This window comes from Lithobates pipiens, unplaced genomic scaffold (assembly GCF_037356315.1).
Source record: "Lithobates pipiens isolate NorthernLeopardFrog02 unplaced genomic scaffold, aLitPip1_a1.2 Scaffold_19, whole genome shotgun sequence".
Taxonomy (NCBI): Eukaryota; Metazoa; Chordata; class Amphibia; order Anura; family Ranidae; genus Lithobates; species Lithobates pipiens.
Genome location: NW_027507764.1, coordinates 89,583,249 through 89,609,432, shown reverse-complemented (window position 1 = coordinate 89,609,432; position 26,184 = coordinate 89,583,249). Strand labels below are relative to the sequence as shown.

At 43.7% G+C, this 26,184-nt stretch overlaps 1 protein-coding gene across 1 annotated transcript in view; it reads right to left on the bottom strand.

Annotated features, from left to right (window-relative positions):
- The window catches only part of JCAD (junctional cadherin 5 associated), a 181,542-nt gene that overhangs the window by 68,242 nt on the left and 87,116 nt on the right, over window positions 1-26,184 (bottom strand). Inside the window, exon 2 of the mRNA XM_077491049.1 lies at window positions 10,265-10,626. Coding sequence (XP_077347175.1) covers window positions 10,265-10,563 — 299 coding nt within the window. The 5' untranslated portion in view covers window positions 10,564-10,626. The remainder of the gene's footprint in view (window positions 1-10,264; window positions 10,627-26,184) is intronic.

Genomic DNA, 26,184 nt, shown 5'->3' with positions numbered 1-26,184 from the left:
TTAATAAATACGCACTCACCTGTCCCGCGATACAGCGATGCACTCACCGCAGCCCTGTTCTCCCCATGTCCTTTGGCAGCGCCGGCATCTCTACTATGGGCACCCGGCTGTGACAGAGTGTGGCTTCACAGCCAGGTGCCCAATGCCCATGTGTGAGCAGCGCTATGGTCTCTGACTGCTCCTGAAGCCTTTTAGGACCTCTCTTGTGTCCCTGAAGACTTTGGGAAGGAGAACTTCCGCTTCCGATCTCCTAAGGCAGTGGATCTTAACTCCTGTCCTCAGGACCCACTAACAGGCCAGGTTTGCAAGATAACTGAAATACATCACGGTGATATAATTTGCTGCTCAGTGATTGCAGGATTCTAGTCTGCATCTCCCCAATAATAATACTTATAATACTTAAAATCTGGCTTGTTATTGGGTCCCTAGGACAGGATTTGAGAACCACTGGCCTAAGGTGACCAGAACGAAACAGGGAGCAGGTACCTCTCAAAATCTGGTACCTGCTCCTCCCCAAAAGCTCAGTTTCACAAACAAAAGGCAGGGAGGAGGCCTTAAAGCATAAGTTTCACTTTTGGATGGAACTCCGCTTCAAACTCACTTGATAATGCTTGTTTTCTGCACAATTTCTTGCCTGTTCTCTTTCTAGCTAGCTTTCTATCGATTAAAACAAACATGTTCAAACCTGAAAATGCCAAAATTTGCATTTACAAATGAATACAAAAAAAGTAGGAACAAGTGCGGACCTAGACCCAACTTTTGCTACAAATTGATACATATATAACTGAACACAGCCTGTAAAAGCACCTCTATGTTAGCCATGTTTCAATCCACACATAGATGTTTACAGGTGTATTAGAAGAGAAGCGTTTACAGACTGAAAAAAACCCAAACAAATCAAATGTGCTTTCATTAGAGGAGCTGAAAAGCAGAAAAGCGCCTAAATACATGTAAACGCTAGACTAAGTTTAGGCAAGTTTAAGCGTTAATGCATTACAAAGACTAGAATAAATCAATGTTCTGGCAGAGGGAATCCATTAACGCTGAAATGCTTGATGCACCTAAACATGTGTGCAATACTGTCTGATCATGTAACCACTGTGATTGGCTGCCACAGTGATTAGGAGCCGGTCCCGCCAGTTCTTGATCATTACTAGAAACCTGGAGCTGTCTCTGATAGCTCCGTCACTGTGCTGGGAGTGTGCAGACTGTGTGTTCTCAGTTCAGAAATGTTGGCTGCCTGTGGTCACCCATGTGCAGCATGTGGGCATTAAAAAACAACTCCATCTTTCCACACACTTTACAGTTTGTTTGGTCCAAGTTGGCCTATACAAACTATGTCCCTCTCTAACCTATGAGGACGCTGGATGTGCGGTATAAACTGTATGTAGCTGAGGCTACCTGCATCTGTGTTCCGGGTTCGAGCCGAGACTCCCTGTCTCATACCAGGAACACAGAAGAGTCTACTGCAGCGGCGCTCAGCCACTCAGAGCAAGCAATGTATTCTAGCAATGAATACAAAGCTTCCTCTGATTGGCTGAGTCAGGGAGGTGGGCTGGTGATGTCACAATCTCTGACATTAATGTGTGCAAACATGTTTTTAATGCATACTGTTAGACAGGACAACTCGGTTGGTTAGCAGACTGGTGGGTAAGTTGAGCTGGGAATTTCTTTGGTTTTGTTTTGCATGCGTTGCCCTTCCAAGTGCTCCTTGCTGCAAAGGTCAGTTATAGGTGAAGGCAGTGGCCATTTGTTTGTTCTTTTAAAGAGAACTTGTCACCAAAAAATCATTGCATAGGGGGCTCTTTGTGATGAAAAAAATGTATTAAACAAAAAAATACACTTTAGTGTGTTTTCTTTACAGAAATGTTGCATTTCCTAGACTTTTGCAGTAATATCGTTTTACATTAAAAAAAAATGGAACTACCACTATTTTATTGTCTAGGGTGTTTTATTTTTAGAAAATATATAATGTTTGGGATTTTGTTTAATCTTCAGGCCTAAAATTATTTTTTAAAATTAAAAATTATTATAATTTAAAAAAATTAAAAAAATATTTTTGTGCAAAAAATGGTAAAACAGCTCTGACAGTGTAAGGGTTTTTAATATCTGCTTGTTTGTACTGCTCGGTATAAACGCCAATCTTAATGCGCAGGCTTCAGCAAATATTTTCATGTTTCTGAACCATTTTTAATGACTGATAGCCATATCTTTATGTACATTAGATCATTACGTTTAGCTGAGTACACATTACAGCCATCTAACACAATCAGAATAAATAAACAGAACAGGCCACCTGGACAGACTGACAGGAAGTGCTCGACCTGCCATTTTTTTCCATGTCTGTTTACATCCTGTACGCTTCCTGTGTTTGTTTTTTGAAAAAAAGGGTGTTTAAATATGTCTAGATTTTTTTTTGTTATTATTCTTTAAGTTTGATATGTAATAAATTATGCACCAATAAACTTTAGTCAAAACATACAGTATCTCACAAAAGTTAGTACACTCCTCACATTTTTGTAAATATGTTATTATATCTTTTCATGTGACAACACTAAAGAAATTACACTTTGCTACAATGTAAAGTAGTGAGTGTACAGCTTGTATAACAGTGTAAATTTGCTGTCCCCTCAAAATAACTCAACACACTCAGCCATTAATGTCTGAACCGCTGGCAACAAAAGTGAGTACACCCCTAAGTGAAAATGTCCAAATTGGACCCAATTAGCCATTTTCCCTCCCTGGTGTCATGTGACTCATTAGTGTTACAGGGTCTTAGGTGTGAATGGGGAGCAGGTGTGTCATTGAAAATTCAACATGGCACCTCATGGCAAGGCTCTCTCTGAGGATCTGAAAAAAAAAAAGAATTGCTGCTCTACACAAAGATGGCCCAGGCTATAAGAAGATTGCCACGACCCTAAAACTGAGCTGCAGCACGGTGGCCAAGACCATGCAGCAGTTTAACAGGACAGGTTCCACTCAGAACAGGCCTTGCTATTGGGTGACCAAAGAAGTTGAATGCATGCGCTCCGCGTCATATCCAGAGGTTGTCTTTGGGAAATAGACGTATGAGTGCTGCCAGCTTTGCTGCAAAGGTTGAAGGGGTGGGGGGGTCAGCATGTCAGTGCCCAGACCATATGCATCAAATTGGTCTGCATCACTGTCATCCCAGAAGGAAGCCTCTTCTAGAGATTATGCACAAGAAAGCCCGCAGTTTGCTGAAGACAAGCAGACTAAGGACATGGATTACTGGAACCATGTCCTGTGGTCTGATGAAACCAAGATAAACTTATTTGGTTTAGATGGTGTCAAGCGTGTGTGGCGGCAACCAGGTGAGGAGTACAAAGACAAGTGTGTCTTGCCTACAGTCAAGCATGGTGGTGGGAGTGTCATGGTCTGGGGCTGCATGAGTGCTGCCTGCACTGGGGAGCTACAGCTCACTGAGGGAACCATGAATGTCAACACTGTACTGTGGCATACTGAAGCAGAGCATGATACCCTCCCTTCAGAGACTGGGCCACAGGGCAGTATTCCAACATAACAACACCAAAAACACCTCCAAGACGACCACTGCCTTGCTAAATAAGCTGAGGGTAAAGGTGATGGACTGGCCAAGCATGTCTCCAGACCTAAACTCTATTGAGAATCTGTGGGACATCCTCAAACGGAAGGTGGAGGAGCGCAAGGTCTCCAATATCCACCAGCTCTGTGACGTCGTCATGGAGGAATAGAAGAGGACTCCAATGGCAACCTGTAAAGCTCTGGTGAACTCCATGCCCAAGAGGGTTAAGGAAGTGCTGGAAAATAATGGTGGCCACACAAAATATTGACACTTTGGGCCCAATTTAGACATTTTCACTTAGGGGTGTACTCACTTTTGTTGCTAGCGGTTTAGACATTAATGGCTGTGTGTTGAGTTATTTTGAAGGGACAGCAAATATACACTGTTATACAAGCTGTACACTCACTACTTTACATTGTAGCAAAGTGTCATTTCTTCAGTGTTGTCACATGAAAAGATAGAATAAAATATTTACAAAAATGTGAGGGGTGTACTCACTTTTGTGAGATACTGTAAACCACCAATAAACATATATCAGATAATGTCCACTTCATATCCTTTGCATTTATCTATATTTTTCTCACTATGTTTCAATACTCTGTATAAATAACTGTACCATAAACCAATCTAATGACAAAACTCTGTATTGTCACACCATGGGGTTGATTTACTAAAGGCAAACAGACTATTCACTTTGCAAATAAAGGTTGCACTTTGCAAGGGATTTTTTCATGGAGCTTAGTGAATGTGATGAAGCTCTACTGGCTTCTATCATCTGAACACATACAAGAAAAAATGCTCTCAGCCGCTGTTCCTGCCCCTCCCCAGCCCGGCGCTCCAGTGAGTGCTGGAGGGGCTGTCTGCTCTGAGCAGCCCGAGAACTGAGCGATCAGTGGTCATCTCGGGGCTCGGTCTTGGAGCTGGTGGGGGGACAGTTGCAGCTTCAGACCAATGCTGCAGCATGGAGGTGAATATGTGTGTGTTTTTTTAGTACCCCAAACTTTTAAACCTCTTTTAAAGTGGTATTCAACTTAAAATCAAACATTTACTGTACTATATTGCAGCTTACCAATTCTTAGATGTGGTGGCTGCATTAGATTTCTTTTTTAGGCTTTCCTTCGTATATTTTCACCAGGTGATCCAGGCCGGTAAATACTGTGTGTTGTTTTTTAAACGAACAAGCTGTCCTGCAAATGTAGGAGTTAGAGTGTTCAGACAAGCCATTCTGAGAGGGGTGCTTACAGTGGTCAGATTTTATTTATTTATGTAAAACTCATACCCCTTTAAAAAAAGTTTTTTTGCTGTAACTGCTCCATTCACATCTATGAATGTTGCTTTTGAGCGCTTCTGCAGTGCTTATTGCACTTTTTTTAACACGATTTTGCCGCGATTTGTATTTTGCGTTTTTTTTTTTTTTAAATCTGTTGTTGGGGTTGGGCAGATTTAAAAACGCAAGACGCAAATCGGGGCAAAATTGCGGTAAAAACGCCAGCTTGTCCATTGAAGTCTATTGAACCAAAAAAGTCCAGTTTTGCATTTAAAATTCCCTGACCCTTTCCGAAAATGCAGAGGCACAAAAATGCATTAATGTTAACATGTTTCATAGGAATCCATTTTAAAAATAATGTCCTGCATTAAAAAAAAAAAAAAAGCATGAAAAACACATTGGTGTGAATGGAGCCGAAAATGTTAGCAGGATTTTGTTTTCAATTTGTTAGTGTATCTAAATCTGCTAGTACATCAGACACTCCCCTCCCCCCAGACTGACAATGCTGCTGTCCAAAGGTGCCCCCTGTGCTCATTCATCCGGAGTGGAGGCATTCTAATACGGGAGGTGTGTTACTGGCCAGATCACCAGGTGAAAACAGAGGGCAAACAAACCTGTTTTTGGGTTTAATACAACCTCAACTTGCTTTAGTTTTGACTCAGACCCCACAGTCTGCAATGGCTACTGTGGTGTTGTATGTTCACAGAGACCCTGGCTGCACAAGAAGGCTGTGTGGGTACAGTAGTAGACTGAAAGCTGAGTTGCCCCCTGTCAAAACACAGTAGTTAGCAGGGGAGATCGCTGTACTAAAATCAGATTGACAGTACAGCGGCTCCTCCAGTTTTTTTTCCCGTTCAGCCCACTGTGTTGAATGAAAAAACTACTACTGTCTACCAGGCTGGTAAAGGAAAACTTTTTATTAAAAAATAGATGTCATACTTACCTGCCATTTGCAGTGGTTTTGCACAGACCCAAAATTCCAGGTCCACTGCTCGCACTCTGGGCCCCTCCCCTTTGCTGAGTGACCCCATAGCAAGCTGCTCCCATAGCATGCTCGCTACCGAGCTGGCTCTCTGAGTCTATAAGACACAAAGAGCACGGCTCAGCCCCACCCCCTGCTCCTGTCTCACTGGCTGTGATTGCCCGCAGCGGGAGCCAATGGCTCCTGTTGCTGCATCTCAGCCAATCAGAAGACAGCGACCTGGGAGAGCCTTGGGTCTCGTGCACATCGCTAGTTTAAGATCAGGCTTAGGTAGGTATTAGGGGGGCTGAGGGGCCCACTTTAAGACTGCATTCTTTTCAGGGCAGTGCCTGTGTAGTTTTTTTGACCCTCTGGGGGTCTCAGGGTCACTTTATTGATCCACCTAACTTTAGGGAGAACACCGGGCAACAGCTAAAAACATTGCTCATATACAGTGCCTTGAAAAAGTATTCACACCCCTTTGAAATATTCCACATTCCACATCACGTTACAACCAAAAACGTAAATGTATTTTATTGGGATTTTATGTAATAGACCAACACAAAGTGGCATATAATTGTGAAGTGGAAGGAAAATGATAAATGGTTTTTAAAATTGTTTACAAATAAATATATGAAAAGTGTGGTGTGCATTTGTATTCAGCCCCCTTTACTCTGATACCAGTAACTAAAATCTCGTGGAACCAACTGCCTTCAGAAGTCACCTAAGTGGTAAATAGAGTCCAGTTGTGTGTAATTTAATCTCGGTATAAATACAGCTGTTCTGTGAAGCCCTCGGAGGTTTGTTAGAGAACCTTAGTGAACAAACAGCATCATGAAGGCCAAGGAACACACCAGACTGGTCAGGGATAAAGTTGAGGAGACGTTTAAAGCAGGGTTAGGTTTTTTAAAAAAAATATCCCTAACTTTGAACATCTCACAGAACACTGTTCGATCCATGATCCGAAAATGGAAAGAGTATGGCACAACTGCAAACCTACCAAGACATGGCCGTCCACCTAAACTGACAGGCCCATGGTAACTCTGGCGGAGCTACAGAGATCCACAACTCAGGTGGGAGAATCTGTCCACAGGACAATTATTAGTCGTGTACTCCACAAATCTAGTCTTAATGGAAGATTGGCAAGAAGAAAGCCATTGTTGAAAGAAAGCCATAAGAATTCCTGTTTGCAGTTTGGGAGAATCCATGTGGGGGACACAGCAAACATATGGAACACGGTGCATTGGTCAGATGAGACCAAAATTTAACTTTTTTGGCCTAAAAGCAAAACGCTATGTGTGGCAGAAAACTAACACTGCACATCACCCTGAATATACCTTCCCCAAATGTGAAACATGGTGGTGGCAGAATCATGTTGTGGGGATGCTTTTCTTCAGTGAGGACAGGGAAGCTGGTCAGAGTTGATGGGAAGATGGATGGAGCCAAATACAGGACAATCCCCAAAAAGACTTGCAGCTGTAATTGCAGCCAAAGGTGGTTCTACAAAGTATTGACTCAGAGGGTCTGAATACAAATGCACACCACACTTTTCACATATTGTATTTATTGGTGTATAACTTTTTCACCCTGTAAATTGAGTGCAAACAGTGTGTGCGTGTTATATGCCAATACTGCAATTTGGGCTGCCAAGGAGGGAACCGGGAGGGGGGCAGGACGAGAGCCATCAGATTACATACAGCGAGAATCTCCTGTTTACTGAACGGCCTCTGTAATAGGAAGTCCCGTCTCCTGGGCCGACATTGGACCATTGTTCCGTATATCATAGACGCTGGTCCAAGAGGCGGGACTTTGTATTAAAGAGGCCGCCAAATAAAAAGGAGATTCTCGCTGTAAGTAATCGGACGGTGCTCCCCCCCCCCCTGTTCCCTCCGAGGCAGCAGTAACCTGAGGTGAGGATGCAGATGGGCATTGATCAGGCCGCATTCATGGCAATGGTGAGGCTGCATATGGGCATTGATGGGCAATTTTGAGTCTACAGATGGGCATTTTTCAAGCTGCATTGATGGGCAATTGTGAGGCTGAAGATGGGCAATGATCAAGCTGTATTGATGGGCAATTGTGAAGCTGCAGATGGGCATCGATCAGGCTGCATTGATGGGCAATTGTGAGGCTGCAGATGGGCACTGATCAAGCTGCACTGATGGGCAATTGTGAAGCTGCAGATGGGCATTGATCAAGCTGCATTGATGGGAAATTGTGAGGCTACAGATGGGCATTGATCAAGCTGCATTGATGGGCAATTGCAAGGCTGCAAATAGGTATTGATCAAGCTGCATTGATGGGCAATTGTGAGGCTACAGATAGGGATTGATCAAGCTGCATTGATGGGCAATTGTGAGGCTACAGATGGGCATTGATCAAGCTGCATTGATGGGCAATTGTGAGGCTACAGATGGGCATTGATCAAGCTGCATTGATGGGAAATTGTGAGGCTGAAGATGGCATTGACCCTTATTTTGATTCAAAGTTCTTTATTTAAAATTTGAGGCTTTTTTCCTGAAACGTCCCTCCTAAAATGAAGGTGCGTGTTAGACGCCTGTTCGTGTTACATGACGATAAATACGGAAATTATTTGTAAAGAATTTTGAAAAACATTTATAATTTTCCTTCCATTTTACAATTATGTGCCACTTTGTGTTGGTCTATCACATACACAAACAGCCACCACACTTAAAGCAATATTAAACCCAAGAAAAAAATGTAATATATTGCAGTTTACCAATCCTTATATGTGATGGCTGCATTCGTTTTCTTTTTTTTTTTTTTGTAGTTTTTCACCGCTTTTCACTGTTTTCACCTAGTTATCTGGCCAGTAACACTCCTCTATTTGAGTGCCATTACTCTGGATAAAGGAGCACAGCAGACATCACCATTGTCAGTCTTGGAGGAGGGGAGTGTTAGATGTACTAGCAGATTTAGATACACTAACAAATTAAAGCCAAACTCCAGCTAACATTTTATAAAACAGTTACAGTAACAGTTTTTTTTTTTCTTTTCAGATAAAGGTTTTACATAAATAAATAAAGGCTGATCATTGCAAGCGCCACTGTCGGTATTAAATGATTTTCTCAATGCTCTAACTACTACATCTGAAAGATCTGAAAAACAGCAGACTTACTGACTGGATCACCAGGTGAAAATAAAAGTAAGTAAGCTTAAAAAAGAAAACGAAGGTAGCCACCATATCTAAAAATTGGTAACATTTGCTTTTGGGTTTAAACCCTCGTTCACATCAGTGTGATTTGTCATGCGATGATACAGTTCCAAATCACATGACAAGTCGCACCACATTGCCAAAAATAGAACTGTTCAAACCGCTGCGAGTCGTGTCGCAGCGACTTTGAAAAAGGTTCCTGCACTACTTATTTTTGATTTCATTGCAACTTGCAATAGGAGGTGCAAATCGCACTGATCAGCTTTGATCGACTGTTTGCAACAGAAACTCAGAAGCGATAACCTCACTTTCACTTTACTCGGAAACCATCAGCGCCAGTTTTAAAAAATTTAAAGCATTCAGAAGCCCCCAGATCTTGGTGTTTTGATTGCTTTTAAGTGCAGAGAAGGGATTTAGACCCTAGATCTCTCCATAAACAGTACCTGTCACATGCCTATTGCTGTCACAAGGATGTTTACATTCTTTGTAACAGCAGGAAAAGTGATTAAAAAAATAAATAATGCAACAGTGTAAAAATAAAAAATAAAATAAATTAATAGTTTAAAAAAAAATAGAAAAAAAAATTTAACAAATTATTTAAAAAATAATTAAAAAAATAATAAAAAATTAAAGTGTCCCCGTCCTCCGGTGCTTGCGCGCAAAGACAAAAGCGCGTGACTGTCCCGAACACATGCAAACAGCAATCGTCACACACATGTGAGGTATCACCGCAAACGTCAGATCATGGGCAGTAATTGTAGCACAGGACCTCCTCTGTAAATCTAAAGTAGTAACCTGTAATGGCTTTTAAAGCGTTGTTATGGATAGTAAAATTGACTCTATTGCACGGGCGTGCGTAATTTTATAACGGCTGGGATGGGACACATTTAGGCCTGCCTAGGGCAGCACAAAACCAGAATACACCTCTACTCATCGTGCATACCGGGCGCCTAAGAACCTAAATTTCACTGAAATTAACAAAAAGTCACTACAAAAAAAGAAAATGATTATGGAAATATTCTGCCGTCTTGTTTTAGTTATTTATTTCACAGAATCATCTATACCCTAAGCACCCTGGAATGAATCTGCCGCATACAAATGAGCGGATTCACTTCCAGGGATTCACTCCTTTCCGATCGTTTAACGCGTACCATCACGAGATAGCCTTTGCTAAATATAGTAGCCTCTGCAAATGGAGAGTTAGCATGGAAAAAATGACAAAAATGCTAACACAAGAGGAGGGCTGCACAGTGGCGCATTGTTTTACCATGCGATGGGAAATGTAGGTTAGGCACATACCCCACTTCTGATGTATGACATGAGTCCGAGGACTGATTGCTCCTGGGATAGCCTGCGGCAGAGATCTGTCTTCTCTTGTTCACGCAATTTTTTTCGTGGTCACCGAAGAGGCCCTTGGTCTGTGTGGGGTTTGCAGCAACAAGCTCTGAGTCAGGCTGAAAACCATTTAAAATCCCATTGCCAGCCCTGCTGTCTGCTGCTTGGTGTTGGTAGCCGTCAGTCCTGTGCTGATATGAGGCGAGCGCGCTCTTGGACACTTTATACCCATGAGAAACTAGGAGGTCCTCCACGCTGAACATGCTGTGTTTCCTGGAGGAACTGCTATGCCGGGGCAAACCTTACTTTCAAAGGGTCTTTCATCACTGAAAGGAAGAAGAGTAAAATAAATATCACTCAGCACGTGTTACATGCTGGTTTAAGAATCCAGCACTCTGCAAACTTTTCTTTTTTTTTTTTCATGACAGACTTTGTTACGTTACCTAATGGTAAATTATATGCAGATGCTTTGATGACTAATGTGAGGTCCTAGCCAAGAAAGGGCCTGTATGTACAGCCGCAGCAGGGATGAGATTAGGCTGCTGACTCTGCTTATTTTAGAAGGTGCCTTAAGATCGGGAAGAGTTTGGGAAAATGGTATACACTATATTGTCAAAAGTATTGGGACACCAACCTTTACACGCACATGAACTTTAACTACTCTTAGTCCGTAGGGTTCAATATTGAGTTGGCCCACCCTTTGCGGCTACAACAGCTTCAACTCTTCTAGGAAGGCTGTCCACAAGGTTTAGGAGTGTGTCTATGGGAATGTTTGACCATTCTCCCAGAAGCGCATTTGTGAGATCAGGCACTGATATTGGACAAACCGGCCTGGCTCGCAGCTTCCGCTCAAATTCATCTCAAAGGCCTTCTATTGGGTTGAGGTCAAGACTCTGTGCAGGCCAGTCAAGTTCCTGCACCCCAAAGTTGCTCATCCATGTCTTTATGGACCTTGCTTTGTGCGCTGGTGCGCAGACATGTTGGAACAGGAAGGGGCCATCCCCAAACTGTTCCCAAAAAGTTGGGAGCATGAAATTGTCCAAAATGTCTTGGTATTCTGATGCCTTAAAGGGGTTGTAAACCTTTGTGTTTTTTCACCTTAATGCCGAAGCCCCCCCCCCCCCCCGTTTTACTTACCTGAACCCTCAAACTTGACCCACAGGGACACACTCTCTCTCTGCCTGGGGTTCTCGGCTCTTGATTGGATAGATTGATAGCAGCGCAGCCATTGGCTCACGTTGATGTCAATCAAATCCAATGACGCGAGTGTCGGGGGCGGAGCCGAGTCCTGCATTTGGCCTCTATGGACGCTGAATGCCAGACTCAGGAGCGTGCCCGCAAAGGTTATCAGATGTGGGGAGGAGCCGCGCGAGCCACTGGGGACCCCAAAAGAGCTGCACAGTGGAGGTAAGTATGATATGTTTGTTATTTTATTTTTATTACCTTTACAATCACTTTAAGAGTTCCCTTTACTGGAACTAAGTGGCCATGCCCAACCGCTGAAAGAAAACTCACACCATAATCCTCCTTCACCAAATGATTTGGACCAGTGCACAAAGCAAGGTCCATAAAGACATGGATAAGCGAGTTTGGGGTGGAGGAACTGACCTCAACTTGAAAGCACACCTTTGGGATGAAATAGAACGGAGACTGAGAGCCAGGCCTTCTCGTCCAACATCAGTGCCTGGCCTCACAAAAACTCCTAAACCTTGTGGACAGCCTTCCCAGAAGAGTTGAAGCTGTTATAGCTGCAAAGGGTGGACCAACTCAATATGGAACCCTACGGACTAAGACTGGGATACCATTACATTGTGTGTAAAGGCAGACGTCCCAATACTTTTGACAATATAGTATCTGTCTAAAATACTCAATAAAAGGATGACATGACACAAGAGTTGCATGTGGCAGACTCGGAGCTGTGCTATCACAGTGAGACCAAAGCTGACCAGAGTTAGGGCTCATTCACACCTGGTGCAGAGACGTCAGCTTTTCTAAACGCATTCTGCAAGAGCACAAAAAAGATGGTTCTCTATGTGTCTTGTTCACACCACAACACCGGTGTCATGTGCCGATTTTCCTGCACAGGAATCTGCAACGTGTGTGCAGTTTTCTGCGAGGGAAAAAAAACTGATGCGACATTGACACTGTATTGTGTACAGGCACATAACTTCTATGATATGTAGATATTCGCCAGCACACCATGGATCATCAATTTTGTCCAAACTTTTTTATTCAAGAAAAATCACATCACAAAACAGTGTAGTGCAACGTTTCGGAGCCACGCAGGACTCCTTCGTCAGGCATATATTCCAAGACGGTGTGTCATGGGAATATGACGCGCATGAAAGCCGATGTCAACGTCTCACTGAAACGCGTATGAAACTGATATGAATCTCATGTCTTTGCAAGTGAAATCCGCATGGTTTTCCCACGTTTTCATGCATGTATGGTGTGAACGAGCCCTTAGGGCTCATTTACATGGGTGCTGTGGCACATACAGCGTTAATGAGCGGTTGTCTATGCGGCTGTATGCGGACATGCCTATGTTACTTTATAGGGGTGCAGCAGCTATACAGACACAGCTGCATGCCCTAATTTGACAAGGGGTAGGTGCATGGCCCTGAACGCACACTGTTTAGGGCTGTGGACTCGCCACTGTATGCCTGTCAAAGTAGGACTTGCAGCTGTGTCACTACAGCCACTGCAACCCCTTAGGCCGCGTACACACGCGGGGACTGTTCGCTCAACTTTGTCCGTCAAACAGTTTCAGCAAACAGTCCGCTCAAAATTAGCATGGACGGACTTGCCCACACACGACGAATGAACAGTTTGCTGAAACCGTGCGCGATGACGTGAACGGCACGTACGACGGGACGGAAAATACAACGTCCTATACACTGCATTACAACTTTCGGCGTGTAAATCCTTTCTGAGCATGCGCGGAACTTAGTTTGACGAACAAGCCTACACACGAGGGGACTGTTCGCTGAAACCAAGTTTCAGAAATTCCGAAAAACCTTGTTCAGCAAACTGTTCGCTGAAACTGTCCGCTGAAAGCCCACACACGGGCGGACTGTCCGCCGAAACACTGTTCAGCGAACAAAGTTGGGCGAACAGTCCCCGCGTGTGTACGCGGCCTTAGAGCAGGTTTTCTCAACCTTTTAACCCTGGTGGAACCCCGAAAAATAATTTTCATGTCTCGAGGAACCCTTACTAAAACCAAATCATCAGGGCTTAATAGAAACAACGCTCCTTATATTAGTGGTCAATAGGAAGAATGTCCCCCTTAAAGCGGTAGTAAACCCGCAAATTTTTTTTTTTTTTAAACCTGCAAAGCAAAAGGCATAATGAGCTAGTATGCACCGCATACTAGCTCATTATGAAATACTAGTAGAACTAGTTCCCCCACAAACAGGGTTTTTAGGCAGCAAGAGACAGTAATAGAAGGCTTCTATTACTGTCTCTTGCTGCCTAAAAACCCCGTTTGTGGGGGAACTAGTTCTACTTGTATCTACTTGGGGTGAGCAGCACCCTCCTAGCTCTTTACAGCACTGTGTTCTTCTTTGATTGCCATTATGAAATACTTACCTTAGAACGAGGCCCCGACATCTGGCCCGATCCACGCCGAGGGAGCTGACATGCTCCCTCAGCGTCTCTTCTGGGTATCGCGGCTCCGGCGCTGTGAGTGGCTGAAGCCGCGATATCGTCACTCCCGCGCATGCGCGCGGGAGATTTCAGTCCGGCCGGACGAGCGCTGCCGGATTTTCACGGCGAGAACCCCCTTGTGCGCATGCGCCGCTGCAGTCAGCGGCCCATACCGAGGGGAATATCTCCTAAACCGTACAGGTTTAGGAGATATTTTTTTTACCTACAGGTAAGCCTTATTATAGGCTTTCCTGTAGGTAAAAGTTAAAAAAATTGACCATACAACCACTTTAAAGTGGTGTTTAGAATGCCACCGTTAAAGACAGCTAAGAAGATATTTGGTGCCATTCTGCTGGCTTTGCCAAGTGGTGCTTAGCCTTGAACTCTGTAGGCATCATCAAATAGGTGGTTCATCACCCACAGCTCAAGGAACCTCTAACAACCTCTGGGGGAACTCCAGGGTTCCACAGAACCCTAATTGAGAATGCCTGCCTTAGAGTGACAGGCTTGCAGCCCCAGCCATATACACATACTGCTCCTTCACACTGTACAAACCAAGGCACATATGAATGCTTTGTTAAGCCCCCATTTATATCTGGCGTTTTGAAATCACGAGTGGAATTGACGTGATTCTGCCTGTGATTCCAAACTGCATGGCAATCAGCGCAAAACACGCAACGCATGTTTGGATGCCATTTATTCTAAATGGCACCCCAAACGCGTTGCGACTTTGCCACAATTTTCGCAAACTTTACAAACTTGCATGAAACTTGTCACCCAGAAAGGAGCTGGAGCTACATTTGGGTGACAAATGCACATAGGGCAGCCCATTAAAGTGAACAGCTGCCCTATGCGTGACATGCGGAATTGTGTCACATTGTCACTCACACAAAATCCCGAGTGGGAATGCAAGTTCCTGCTATGCCAAGTGTGAATAGGGCCTAAAGCTCAAATGTACTTTCAGTTTAAATAAGCTAATTACATTGTAGGTGCATTAAAGCAAAAAGGTTTGCAGTCTTACGTTTTATTCTCTTTAGAGTAGAAAAGCCTGTCTCCTGCCAGTACCTTGTAGAAGCAGTGGTTTCTCTGCATAGGCCCCCTCCAATTGGCAGGCAGCATGAGTATGCATATTTCATACCTGGCCAATCCCCGGGGAAGCAGAGAATCAATGTAGTAGCCACTGCTACTACAGTAATCCTCATGGTCTTCTGGGTATCATGCAGAGTGGCTGCCCTACTGCATAGTAACCACAGGGGGTCACTTGATCAGATCATCCTTTAAAGTGGAAGTAAACCCACTTTTTTAACTTTTACCTACAGGAAAGCCTATAATAAGGCTTACCTGTAGGTAAAAAAAATATCTCCTAAACCTGTACGGTTTAGGAGATATTCCCCTCGGTATGCGCCGCTGACTGCAGCGGCGCATGCGCACAAGGGGGTTCTCTCCGCGAAAATCCGGCAGCGCTCGTCCGGCCGGATTTAAATCTCCCGCGCGCATGCGCGGGAGTGACGATATCGCGGCTCCGGCCACTCACAGCGCCGGAGCCGCGATACCCGGAAGAGACGCCGAGGGAGCATGTCGGCTTCCTCGGCGTGGATCGGGCGAGATGTCGGGGCCTCGTTCTAAGGTAAGTATTTCATAATGAGCTAGTATGCGGTGCATACTAGCTCATTATGCCTTTTGCTTTGCAGGTTTAAAAAAAAAAAAAAAAAAAATGCGGGTTTACTACCGCTTTAAATATTCTCAATGAATGCAACAAGTTCTCTGGATTGACAAGGTAAAGAGGTAAGAAGGTAATGTCTCCACCTCATCCAGTCAGAGAACATCTTGACTTCATTGAGAATAAAGGCTGCATTTCTTGCAGTGTATGTTAAATTAAAGCTCCTAAAGAAGAAGCACCGTTTTGGCAGAAGAACATTTTCATGCCTCTTCTGTAAAAAACAAAAAGCGCTTTCTAGATTTTTTTTTCAGTTCTATCTTTTCAGATCTCCTTTATTAAAAGTTGTCGTTTTTAAAACTTTTAAAAACAACATAAACAAGTTAGACCTTATATGATATTTTTGAGTTTATGTATATTAGTATGTGCAGTTTTACACAAGCCTTACTTGCAATACTGGATTGTGGCATTAAAGTGTTACTAAACCCAGGACTCTGCATTCACTATATCTGGTCTCTCACAGTACACAGAACATGGAAATGCAATTATTTTAGTAAATATAAACTGCTAAATACCTTTTCTCATCAGATGCATATAGCAGTCTTGTGACTTCTATCAGTATCTGGTTAAAGCTTGTAGGAGGAGTTTTCATTCTCCCCTGATTTTCCTATGAGGCTGCAGGACCCGACTCTCTGTCTGGACAATGCCGATTGGCCCTGTGCTGGTCAAAGGCACTCTCCCAATAAAATAAAAAACGCTCTAGCAATACACACCAAACTGACCATGTGCAGAGTGCCCCCAAGGCTCTGTAATATCAGCAGATGGATTGGGGACTGTGGAAGAAGGGGGGATTCAGAGAAGTCAGGATCAAACAGCTTTTTTTTACACAATGCAAAGGATTAACCCCTTAGGGAGGCTTATAACCCCTGTAGGCTTTTTGTTGCCATCTTTGCCACATTGGAGAGATTTCCCTTCACTTCCTGTCCCATAGCCAAGACAGGAAGTGAGAGGAAATCCCTGCAAATTAAGGGAATATCTTGAGAACCCCCAGGTCACCAGAATTAGTGTCATCCATACTGGAAGATTTCCCCTCAATTGCTTTTCTGGGGATAACCCAAAATATAGGATCTTCTTTTACTCTCAATTTCAATGATAATGGTAAACAGGACAAATAGAGAGGTGAATCTCCCTAATGGGGGACACATACAGCAATAAAGTTGCTCTCTCTATTCTCCTCTATTCAAAGATAACATTACATGCAGTGTAATCAATGGAGGAAGATGGAGAAGGGATATGTCCCCTTCACATTATCTTCAGTGCAGATGAGCCCGGAGACCCCAAGCTGTTAACTACTACATTTCACAGCAGGAAGAGGACAGGGCAGTGAAGATTTGTACAGAAGAGAACAGGACAATAAAGATCTGTACAGAAGAGGACAGGGCAGTAAAGATTTGTAGAGAAGAGGACAGGGCAGTGAATAGTTAAACAGAAGAGGTCAGGGCTGTGAAGATCTGTACAGTAGAGGACAGGACAGTGAAGATTTGTAAAAAAGAGGACAGGGCAGTGAATATTTGTACAGAAGAGGACAGGGCAGTGAAGATCTGTACAGGAGAGGGCAGGGCAGTGAAGATCTGTACAGAAAAGGACAGGGCAGTGAAGATTTGTACAGAAGAGGACAGGGTACTGTAGATTTGCACAGAAGAGGACAGAACAGTGAATATTTGTACAGCAGAGGACAGAACAGTGAATATTTGTACAGCAGAGGACAGGGCAGTGGAGATTTGTACAGAAGAGAACAGGGCAGTAAAGATTTGTACAGAAGAGAACAGGGCAGTGAAGATTTGTACAGAAGAGAACAGGGCAGTGAAGATCTATACAGAAGAGGACAGGGCAGTGAAGATCTGTACAGAAGAGGACAGGGCAGTGGAGATCTTTACAGAAGAGGACAGGGCAGTGGAGATCTTTACAGAAGAGGACAGGGCAGTGAAGATCTGTACAGAAGAGGACAGGGCAGTGGAGATCTGTACAGAAGAGGACAGAGCAGTGAATATTTGTACAGAAGAGAACAGGGCAGTGAAGATTTGTACAGAAGAGGGCAGGGCAGTAAATATTTGTACAGAAGAGGACAGGGCATTAAAGATTTGTACAGAAGAGGACAGGGCAGTGAAGATCTGTACAGAAGAGGACAGGGCAGTGAAGATCTGTACAGAAGAGGACAGGGCAGTGAAGATCTGTACAGAAGAGGACAGGGCAGTGAAGATTTGTACAGAAGAGGACAGGGCAAGGGAGATTTCTACAAAATTGAGCAGTCTACACATGATCCTATATACTGCATTGCAGGTAAGTAGGTAAGTAATGTAACTAAAACCGCAGAGTTTTTGTTTTGTTTTTTGCGAAATTTACGCTTTAGGGTAAATACTGCAATAACAAACGTTGAATATGCGTGAAATAATAGTACACTACATTTATTAGTTATTATTATTCAGGATTTATATAGCGCCAACAGTATGCACAGCACTTTACACGGGGAAGACAGGACAATTACAATACAATTCAATACAGGAGGGATCAGATGGCCCTGCTCATTAGAACTTACAATCTACAATCTAGGTCCGTTATATGTGACAGCAATGCTATGTGACCAAAACATAAAAATAAAATAAAACATAAAAACATTATAAGCTATATCCATTCCACTGGTGTTACAGGCTGCACATGGTGTGTTGTCAAAGAATTCCTGCAATTAGAAATATGGGATGAGGCAGGGTGAAGATTGAAGCTGATTGGATGATAGATTGCTGTATCATAATAAATTATCTTTCTAAGTAGGAGAATGCCAGAGCAAAAGGTCAGGATCTCACACAGGGTTACATTAAAGGGGAAAGGAGGGGTCTGGTCTGCAAGATGAATCAAGTTATATTGCCTAAGAAAAAAACACACAGTTCTTTGAATTTAGTATGCTAGTATGCACCCACAAATTAAAAAAAAAAAATCATAACCTTGTTTAGAACAGGGGTCTCCAAACTTTCTAAATAAAGGCCAGCTTACTGTCATTTGCACTTGAGGGGGCCGGACTGTGGCAATCGGGAGTAGAAATTGTCTTGTCATTGGTGTCAGTGAAATAGTGCCTCGTTGTTGGTGTCAGTGGGGGGGGGGGGGGGATAGTGCCCCACAGTTGGTTACATTGGTAGGAATAGTGTCCTATCATTGGTGCCAATGGGAGGAATAGTGTCCCATCATTGGTATCAGTGGGAGGAACAGTGCCCCATCATTGGTATCAGTGGGAGGAATAGTGCTCCATCATTGGTGTCAGTGGGAGGAATAGTGCCCCATCATTGGTATCAGTGGGAGGAATAGTGGCTCAACATTGGTGTCAGTTGGAGGAATAGTGTCCCATCATTGGTGCTAATGGGAGGAATAGTGTCCCATCATTGGTGCTAATGGGAGGAATAGTGTCCCATCATTGGTATCAGTGGGAGGAATAGTGTTTCATCATTAGTATCAGTGGGAGGAATAGTGTCCCACCATTGGTATCAGTGGTAGGAATAGTGTCCCATCATTGGTGCCAATGGGAGGAATAGTGTCCCACCATTGGTATCAGTGGTAGGAATAGTGTCCCATCATTGGTGCCAATGGGAGGAATAGTGTCCCATCATTGGTATCAGTGGGAGGAATAGTGTCCCATCATTGGTATCAGTGGGAGGAATAGTGCCCCATCATTGGTATCGTGGGAGGAATAGTGTCCCATCATTGGTATCGGTGGGAGGAATAGTGTCCCATTATTGGTGCCAATGGGAGGAATAGTGTCCCATCATTGGTATCGGTGGGAGGAATAGTGTCCCATCATTGGTATCGGTGGGAGGAATAGTGTCCCATTATTGGTGCCAATGGGAGGAATAGTGTCCCATCATTGGTATCAGTGGGAGGAATAGTGTCCTATTATTGGTGCCAATGGAAGGAATAGTGTCCCATCATTGGTATCAGTGGGAGGAATAGTGTCCCATCATTGGTATCGGTGGGAGGAATAGTGTCCCATCATTGGTACCAATGGGAGGAATAGTGTCCCATTATTGGCTCATCGTTGGTGTCAATGTGTTCAATAAAACAGCAAAGGGGTTTTGATGTTTCTGAGGTTTTGGTCCTGCAAATTCTTTTCACTCCTTGGTAACAGTGCACTATGAAGACTGGGAAGAGCTTTAAGCCTGGGTTCACACTTGGTTTCCCCACATCCAATTCGCATAGCAGGAGATTGTGACCGGCTCTTTATGGAGCCGGTTCACACATCTCCGCAGCGCTCCAGTGTGAATTGCACAGGAGTCCTGTGCGTCTTTTGGTCCATTTCAGGTCCGAATTTAGCCCAAAATTCAAACTGAAATCAGGCCTGAAACGGTGAACGGAGAAGCACCGGACTCCTGCTGTGAGCCGCTGCATGTTCCAGTGTGAACCCAACCTGAAGGACCAAAATCTTTCTCCTCTGAATTATATCAGTTACTCTCCAGACTGTACTCAATTTACATACATGTAAGCCAACATGGGAGTTTTAAAACCCCAATATGCGTTGGATATTTTATTGTAAACACATGATGAATAAATCTATCTGGACAGTAATCTTTCTCTTATTGATATTCAGCTCTTTTCTACAAGGACATAGATATGGATCCTGTATATTAAGAGTATCCTCAGAATACAGTATCTGCGTAGAAAATATCCATCACACAAGGTCAACACTCATACAAGGAAACACAGTCCTTCTCACCCCCACCACAACTTAAGCTTAGCATAATAAGTTAGTCATGTGGAAGTAGACCAGATTGTCCCCATATTTTCTCATTTCCAATGATAAAGAAGAGTGTATGGACATTCTCATCTTCAGCCTCATCCAAAATTCCAGATGGCTGGCGGGGGACTGCAAAAAAAGAGTGAAATGGGTTGGTAGGGGGGAAGTCAGTCATAGACCTACTCAACACCAATGGAGAATTTTAGTAAAGATTAAGAAAAGTCCTCCCAGTAGACTTGCTTTTGCAAAGAAAATGCAAAGCGTTCTCTGAAGGGCGCCCATGCTGAGCAATGCTGTTCAATAAGCAGCAGGGCAGCCACTCCGCAGGGGACCCTGAAGCCAGCGCAATCATTGAAATAACTGTGCTTACTAGAGTGATTTTTAGTTTCAACTGGGATTGGCTAGGTATGGAACATGCATACTTATGTTGGTCCATTCCTCCATCCTATCACTGACTCTGAAGATAAAATTTGTTTTGCACCGATTACCTTCCAAAAGAACCAGCTACTGCGAACCAAGCACAGCTGTGGGGTATGTACACGTAGACAGGGTATGGGGGGGGGGGGGCAGGGGTGTATTAAAGATTTACTAAACCCACCACAGTGAAATCAGTCTGTATATGCAGTAAATCATGCTTGTTATATTCACTGTGGAACCTAAGGGGGTTAATGTTTGATCCCCTTCTTCCACCGTCCCCAAACCGTATCCTTGTTAGAGCCTTGGAGACAAGCTGCACATGCTCACTTTGGTGTGTATTGCTAGAGAGTTTTTTTTCTTGGGAGAGTGCATGTGATAAGCACAGGGCCAGACAGAGGGCTAGGGGTCCTGCAGCCTCACAGGTCAAGAGAATGAAAACTCCCCCAACAAGCCTTAACCAGACACTGATAGAAGTCATAAGACTGCTATATACTGCTGATGAGAAAAGGTATTTGGCAAGTTATATTTACTAAAATAATTGCATTTCCATGTTCTGTGTACTGTGGGAGACCAGATATAGTGACTGCAGAGTCCTGGGTTTAGTAACACTTTAAGTATCTGCAGTCAAAGGCTATGTTCAAGCAAAGCCAGCCAGATAGTGGGGATACCTGAACATGGATCCTGTCCTTTGACTGCACCTTGTGATGCCCTCCTATGGCTGTGCATTGCTGTGCAGTTGTACAGAGCCCAGAGCAGCCAATTCATATTACCCACTTTAAGGTATAACTAAAGGCTATTCCTGTTTTGGCTATGGGTAAATCTCCCCAATGGGATACAGATGGCAAAACAAAAACAAAAAAACAACATACAAGGTTATAATCCTCTTTTAGGGCCGGTTCACACAGCGAGGCGCGGCGAGGCGTCTCCGACTTACCTCGCCGCGACCTGCGGGGAGCTCAGCGGCGACTTGCAGAGGACTTCTGTATAGAAGTCAATGCAAGTCGCCCCCGAAGTCGCCCCGAAGTAGTACAGGAACCTTTTTTCTGAGTCGGAGCGACTCGAGTCGCTCCTCTCAGAACGGTTCCATAGTACTGAATGGGGGCGACTTGCGGGAGCGAGGCGAGCCGTGTCGCGTCGCCTCGCCTCGCTGTGTGAACCGGCCCTTACTCGATCCAAAATTCAAAAAATGGCTATTGCCTATTCTACTTTAACCTTGGTTTAGGTGTTAGGTAGGAAGGGGTGGAAGGAGTAACATTTGTGTTTATAGTCTAGTTAACCGCTTGTCCACTGGGCACTTTCACCCCTTTCTAACCAGGCCAATTTTCAGCTCTCACATTTTAAATGACAATTACTCAGTCATGCAACATTGTAACCCATATGAGATTGTTGTCCTTTTTTTCCACACAAATAGAGCTTTCTCTTGGTGGTATTTATTCACCACTGTTTTTTGTTTTGAGGTATAAAAGAAAAAAGACCAAATATTCTGTAAAAAAAAATGCATTTTTCTTCGTTTCAGTTATAAAATTTTGCAAATTAGTCATTTTCTTTATAAATTTTGGCCAAAAGTTATACTGCTAAATACATTCTTCTACTCCTCCTGAATATGGCGATACCACCAGACTTTTACACATCCTGGCCACATAGAGACGCCAAACATGCAAGTAGCACCTCCAGGTGTACTAGGAGCATAAATTAAACATTACATGTCCTGATGACCTATCAGACTTTTGAAGGCCCTGGAGCACCAGGACAATGAAAACTCCCACAAAATGACCCCATTTTGGAAAGCAAACACCCCATTGTTTATTCTATGAGGCATTATGAGTTTTTTGAACATGTTATTTTTTTACGCAAGTTTTTGGAAGACGTGGAAAGAAAATGAAAACACATTTTTTTTCACAAAGTTGTCCATTTATAAGATATTTCTAACACATAGCATGTGCATACCACAAATTACACCACAAAATACATTCTGCTACTCCTCTCGAGTATGGCGATATCACATATGTGAGACTTTTACACAGCCTGGCCACATACAGAGGCCCAACACCGTCAGGTGCTCTAGGGACATAAAATTACAAATTCAATTGCCTGACTATTACACTTTTGTGAGCCACTATAGGGCACTGATGAGCACTGTAGTGACACTGATGTGGCATGGATGAGCACTGATGTAGCACGGAGGAGCACTGATGAGGCATGGATGTGGCATGAATGACCACGTATGAGGCGCGGATGAGGCACGAATAAGCACTGTTTGGCATAGATGAGCACGGATGAGGCATGGATGTGGCACGAGTGAGCAATGATGTGGCATGAATGAGGCATGGATGAAGCAGGGGCGAGGCACAGATGGGCATGAATGAGGCACAGATGGGCATGGATGAGGCACAGATGGGCATGAATGAGGCATGGATGAGGCACAGATGGGCATGAATAAGGCATAGAATGGCACAGATGGGCATCAATGAGGCATGAATGAGGCACATATGGGCATGAATAAGGCATGATGAGGCACAGATGGGCATGAATAAGGCATAGATGGGCACAGAAGGGCATGAATGAGGCGCACAGATGAGGCATGGATGAGGCACAGATGGGCATGGATGAGGCACAGGTTAGATACAGGTGAGTAGTGCTTCAGCTTCCCTCCTCTCCTCGCACGCTGTACCGGTCGGTGCAAGGAGAGGAGAAAGCTGAACAGGACATGCGCCGGTTTGTTGACAAGTGAACGCTCCGTCACTGGATGGTGCGATCACATGGTAAAGAGCCGCTGCTCTTTACCAATCAGCATATTGCTTGTCAGCATATGCTCCTGTAGCAGAGCCTGATTGGTCCCTAGTGCTGTCCCTCCACTTCCCAGTTTGTGGAAAAACACACTAAAAACACATTTAAAAAACACATTTAATTTAAATTTACTAAATACACAACTATATACACTGGTGTTTTTAAATTTTCCTTAAAGCGGAACTTTAGGCCAGAATTAAAAAGGGCGAACAGGCAGGAATTTTAATGCAGAAGAGACATGCTTTGTCTTTTCCACATTAAAGTTGCTTACCTGCCTGTCTGCCGCACGTGCGGCTCACTGTACAAATTCGGCAATGCTGAATCTGACTGAACTCCTGCACATGCTCAGGAGTGATGTCATCTTCACCTGGCCAGTGCCAGCGGCCAGGTGGGGAGCTTGGGGACGCTGCATCACTGGAGCAGAGCTGAGTAAAGTTCAACTTTAAGTTTAGCTTTGAAGTGTATCTATGGGCAAAATGTAAAATCATGTATTCAATTCCACATTGTATTTCAATTTTTTCCAGCCATCTCCTATTAATATGAACAATCCTAAAGTTTGTTAAAAGAAGTATGAAAGTATGAAAAAAAAAACATTTATACTCACCTAGGTGGATGCAGCATCGATCTGATGCTGCATTTGTCCCCTGCTGGCTCTGCATTGAAAAACTTAGCGATCAAAGACTTCTGATCGCTCAGTTCTCCCCCTCCGCTCTGAGCAGAGAGCTGGGATTGTCATTCTTTGGTTCTCTGTTCTGCCCCTCCAGCTTTCACAGGAGTGCTGTGCTGTGGAGGGGGCGGGAGGGTCTGGTTCAGGCTCTCAGCAGATTGCTGGGAGGCTGAGCCAGGTGCTGGTCCAGTCTTCTGGGTGGACCTTGGCCATATATCTGGACCAGCTCAGTAATGTCAGCCAACAGCAGACTTTATCCCGCTGTCGGCTGAAAAACAGTTCACAGGAATGCAGAACAAATTGTACTCCTGTGATCCACAGGAGAAGTATAGCAAAAAAGTTACTTCTCCTTTTAAACTTACTTTGTGAAGGACCACACATATTTACTTCCTTGAATTTTTTGTGAGTAGGCACTGCATTTCACAGACCCTGCCTTCTGAACGACAGAGGTGCAGAGAGGGGGAATTTCAGGTGGCAGAGTTAGTACAGGAATCACTGCTTGCAGGCAGCAAGGTACCATGGGATATGTAGTCCTTAGAAATTGAAGGTAAATAGCAGAGGAGAGACTGCAAAACATGCAGGGAATCCAGGAGGTTGTGGAAAGAGATGAACAGCAGACAGGCAGCACTCACAATATGAAAGGACATTTTTTAAAGTGGTTGTATACCCGCACAAAAAAAAGAAAGAAAAGAAAATAGAAGATAGAAGATAAAAACCAATAAGGCAAAGGCATAATTAACTTATATGCACGCATACTAGCTCATTATGAAATACTTACCTTCGATCAAGACTTGGGCATCGGATCCCGGTCACTGCCGAGGGTGCTGACATTTTCCCCTCAGCGTGTCTTCCGGGTCCGCAGCTCCGGCAATGTGAGTGGTCGGAGCTGCGGTGACGTCACTCCCGCGCATGTAAGGTCTGGCAGCATCTTCCGGACCGCCAGAGCGCATGCTCTGCTGATGTCAGCGGCTGCATGCAAGGTGAATATCAACTAAACCATACAGGTTTAGCATATATTAATTTTGCTTACAGATAAGCTTTATTATAGGCTTATCTGTAGGTAAAAATGTCAAAATATGGTATACAACCGCTTTGCGTAAACCTATACTGGATTAACAAATCTAACTATTGTTTGTCTTGTTATTACAATGCCATTGTTATAAAGTGAAAGTGTATGCTGTGACCATAGATTTCCTTTAAGGTTATGTTGACAGCCCTGTCTGAAACAGATCGCCTTCAAAGAGAGAATCTACAAATCATTTTATCAAATAAAGTTCTGAAAATACATAATTGCAAATACCATTTAAACATGTCAAGCATTTCCTCTTCAGCAACCCAGCATGGGAACATATTGTATGAAACAACTTCAGTTTGAAACTGCGTGAACATTATGTACAAGGAAAGAAAGCCTCAGCAATCTGGCGAAATATGCAGAAAATAATACAAAATACATTGTTTTCATGTTAATCTGCCAAGTCTTTGCTATAACTGATTGCATAATTTAAGGACCAAGACATATAAACATTTTCCTGAGCTCTGTGGCCTGGGAGTGCATAGAGTGTGTGTGTCCTCACAGTAGATCTGCATTCCTGAGCTGTCTAATGTAATGCTGGAGACCCACAGCTTTTCACAGCAGTGTATGAGCCATAGAATAATTATAACGGGAAATGCCACCCAACAACTCTAGAGATCTCAGTTTTGCCTGGAAGCTAGAAAGCTGAATCATAAAATAGTTTCTCATATATTTTGGGGGAATCCAGCAGTGAGATAGACTTTCCAGAGATCCCAGTTCTGAGCAACCATTCAAAGTAAATAATGGGGCCATGGCCCTTTAGTGGAAAGGCTGATATTGCTGACCTCTTTCTGGGAATACTATGTTTTGCCCACTTGTTTTTCATTAGAAGCACAGATAGTATAGAAGACATTGTATTAAA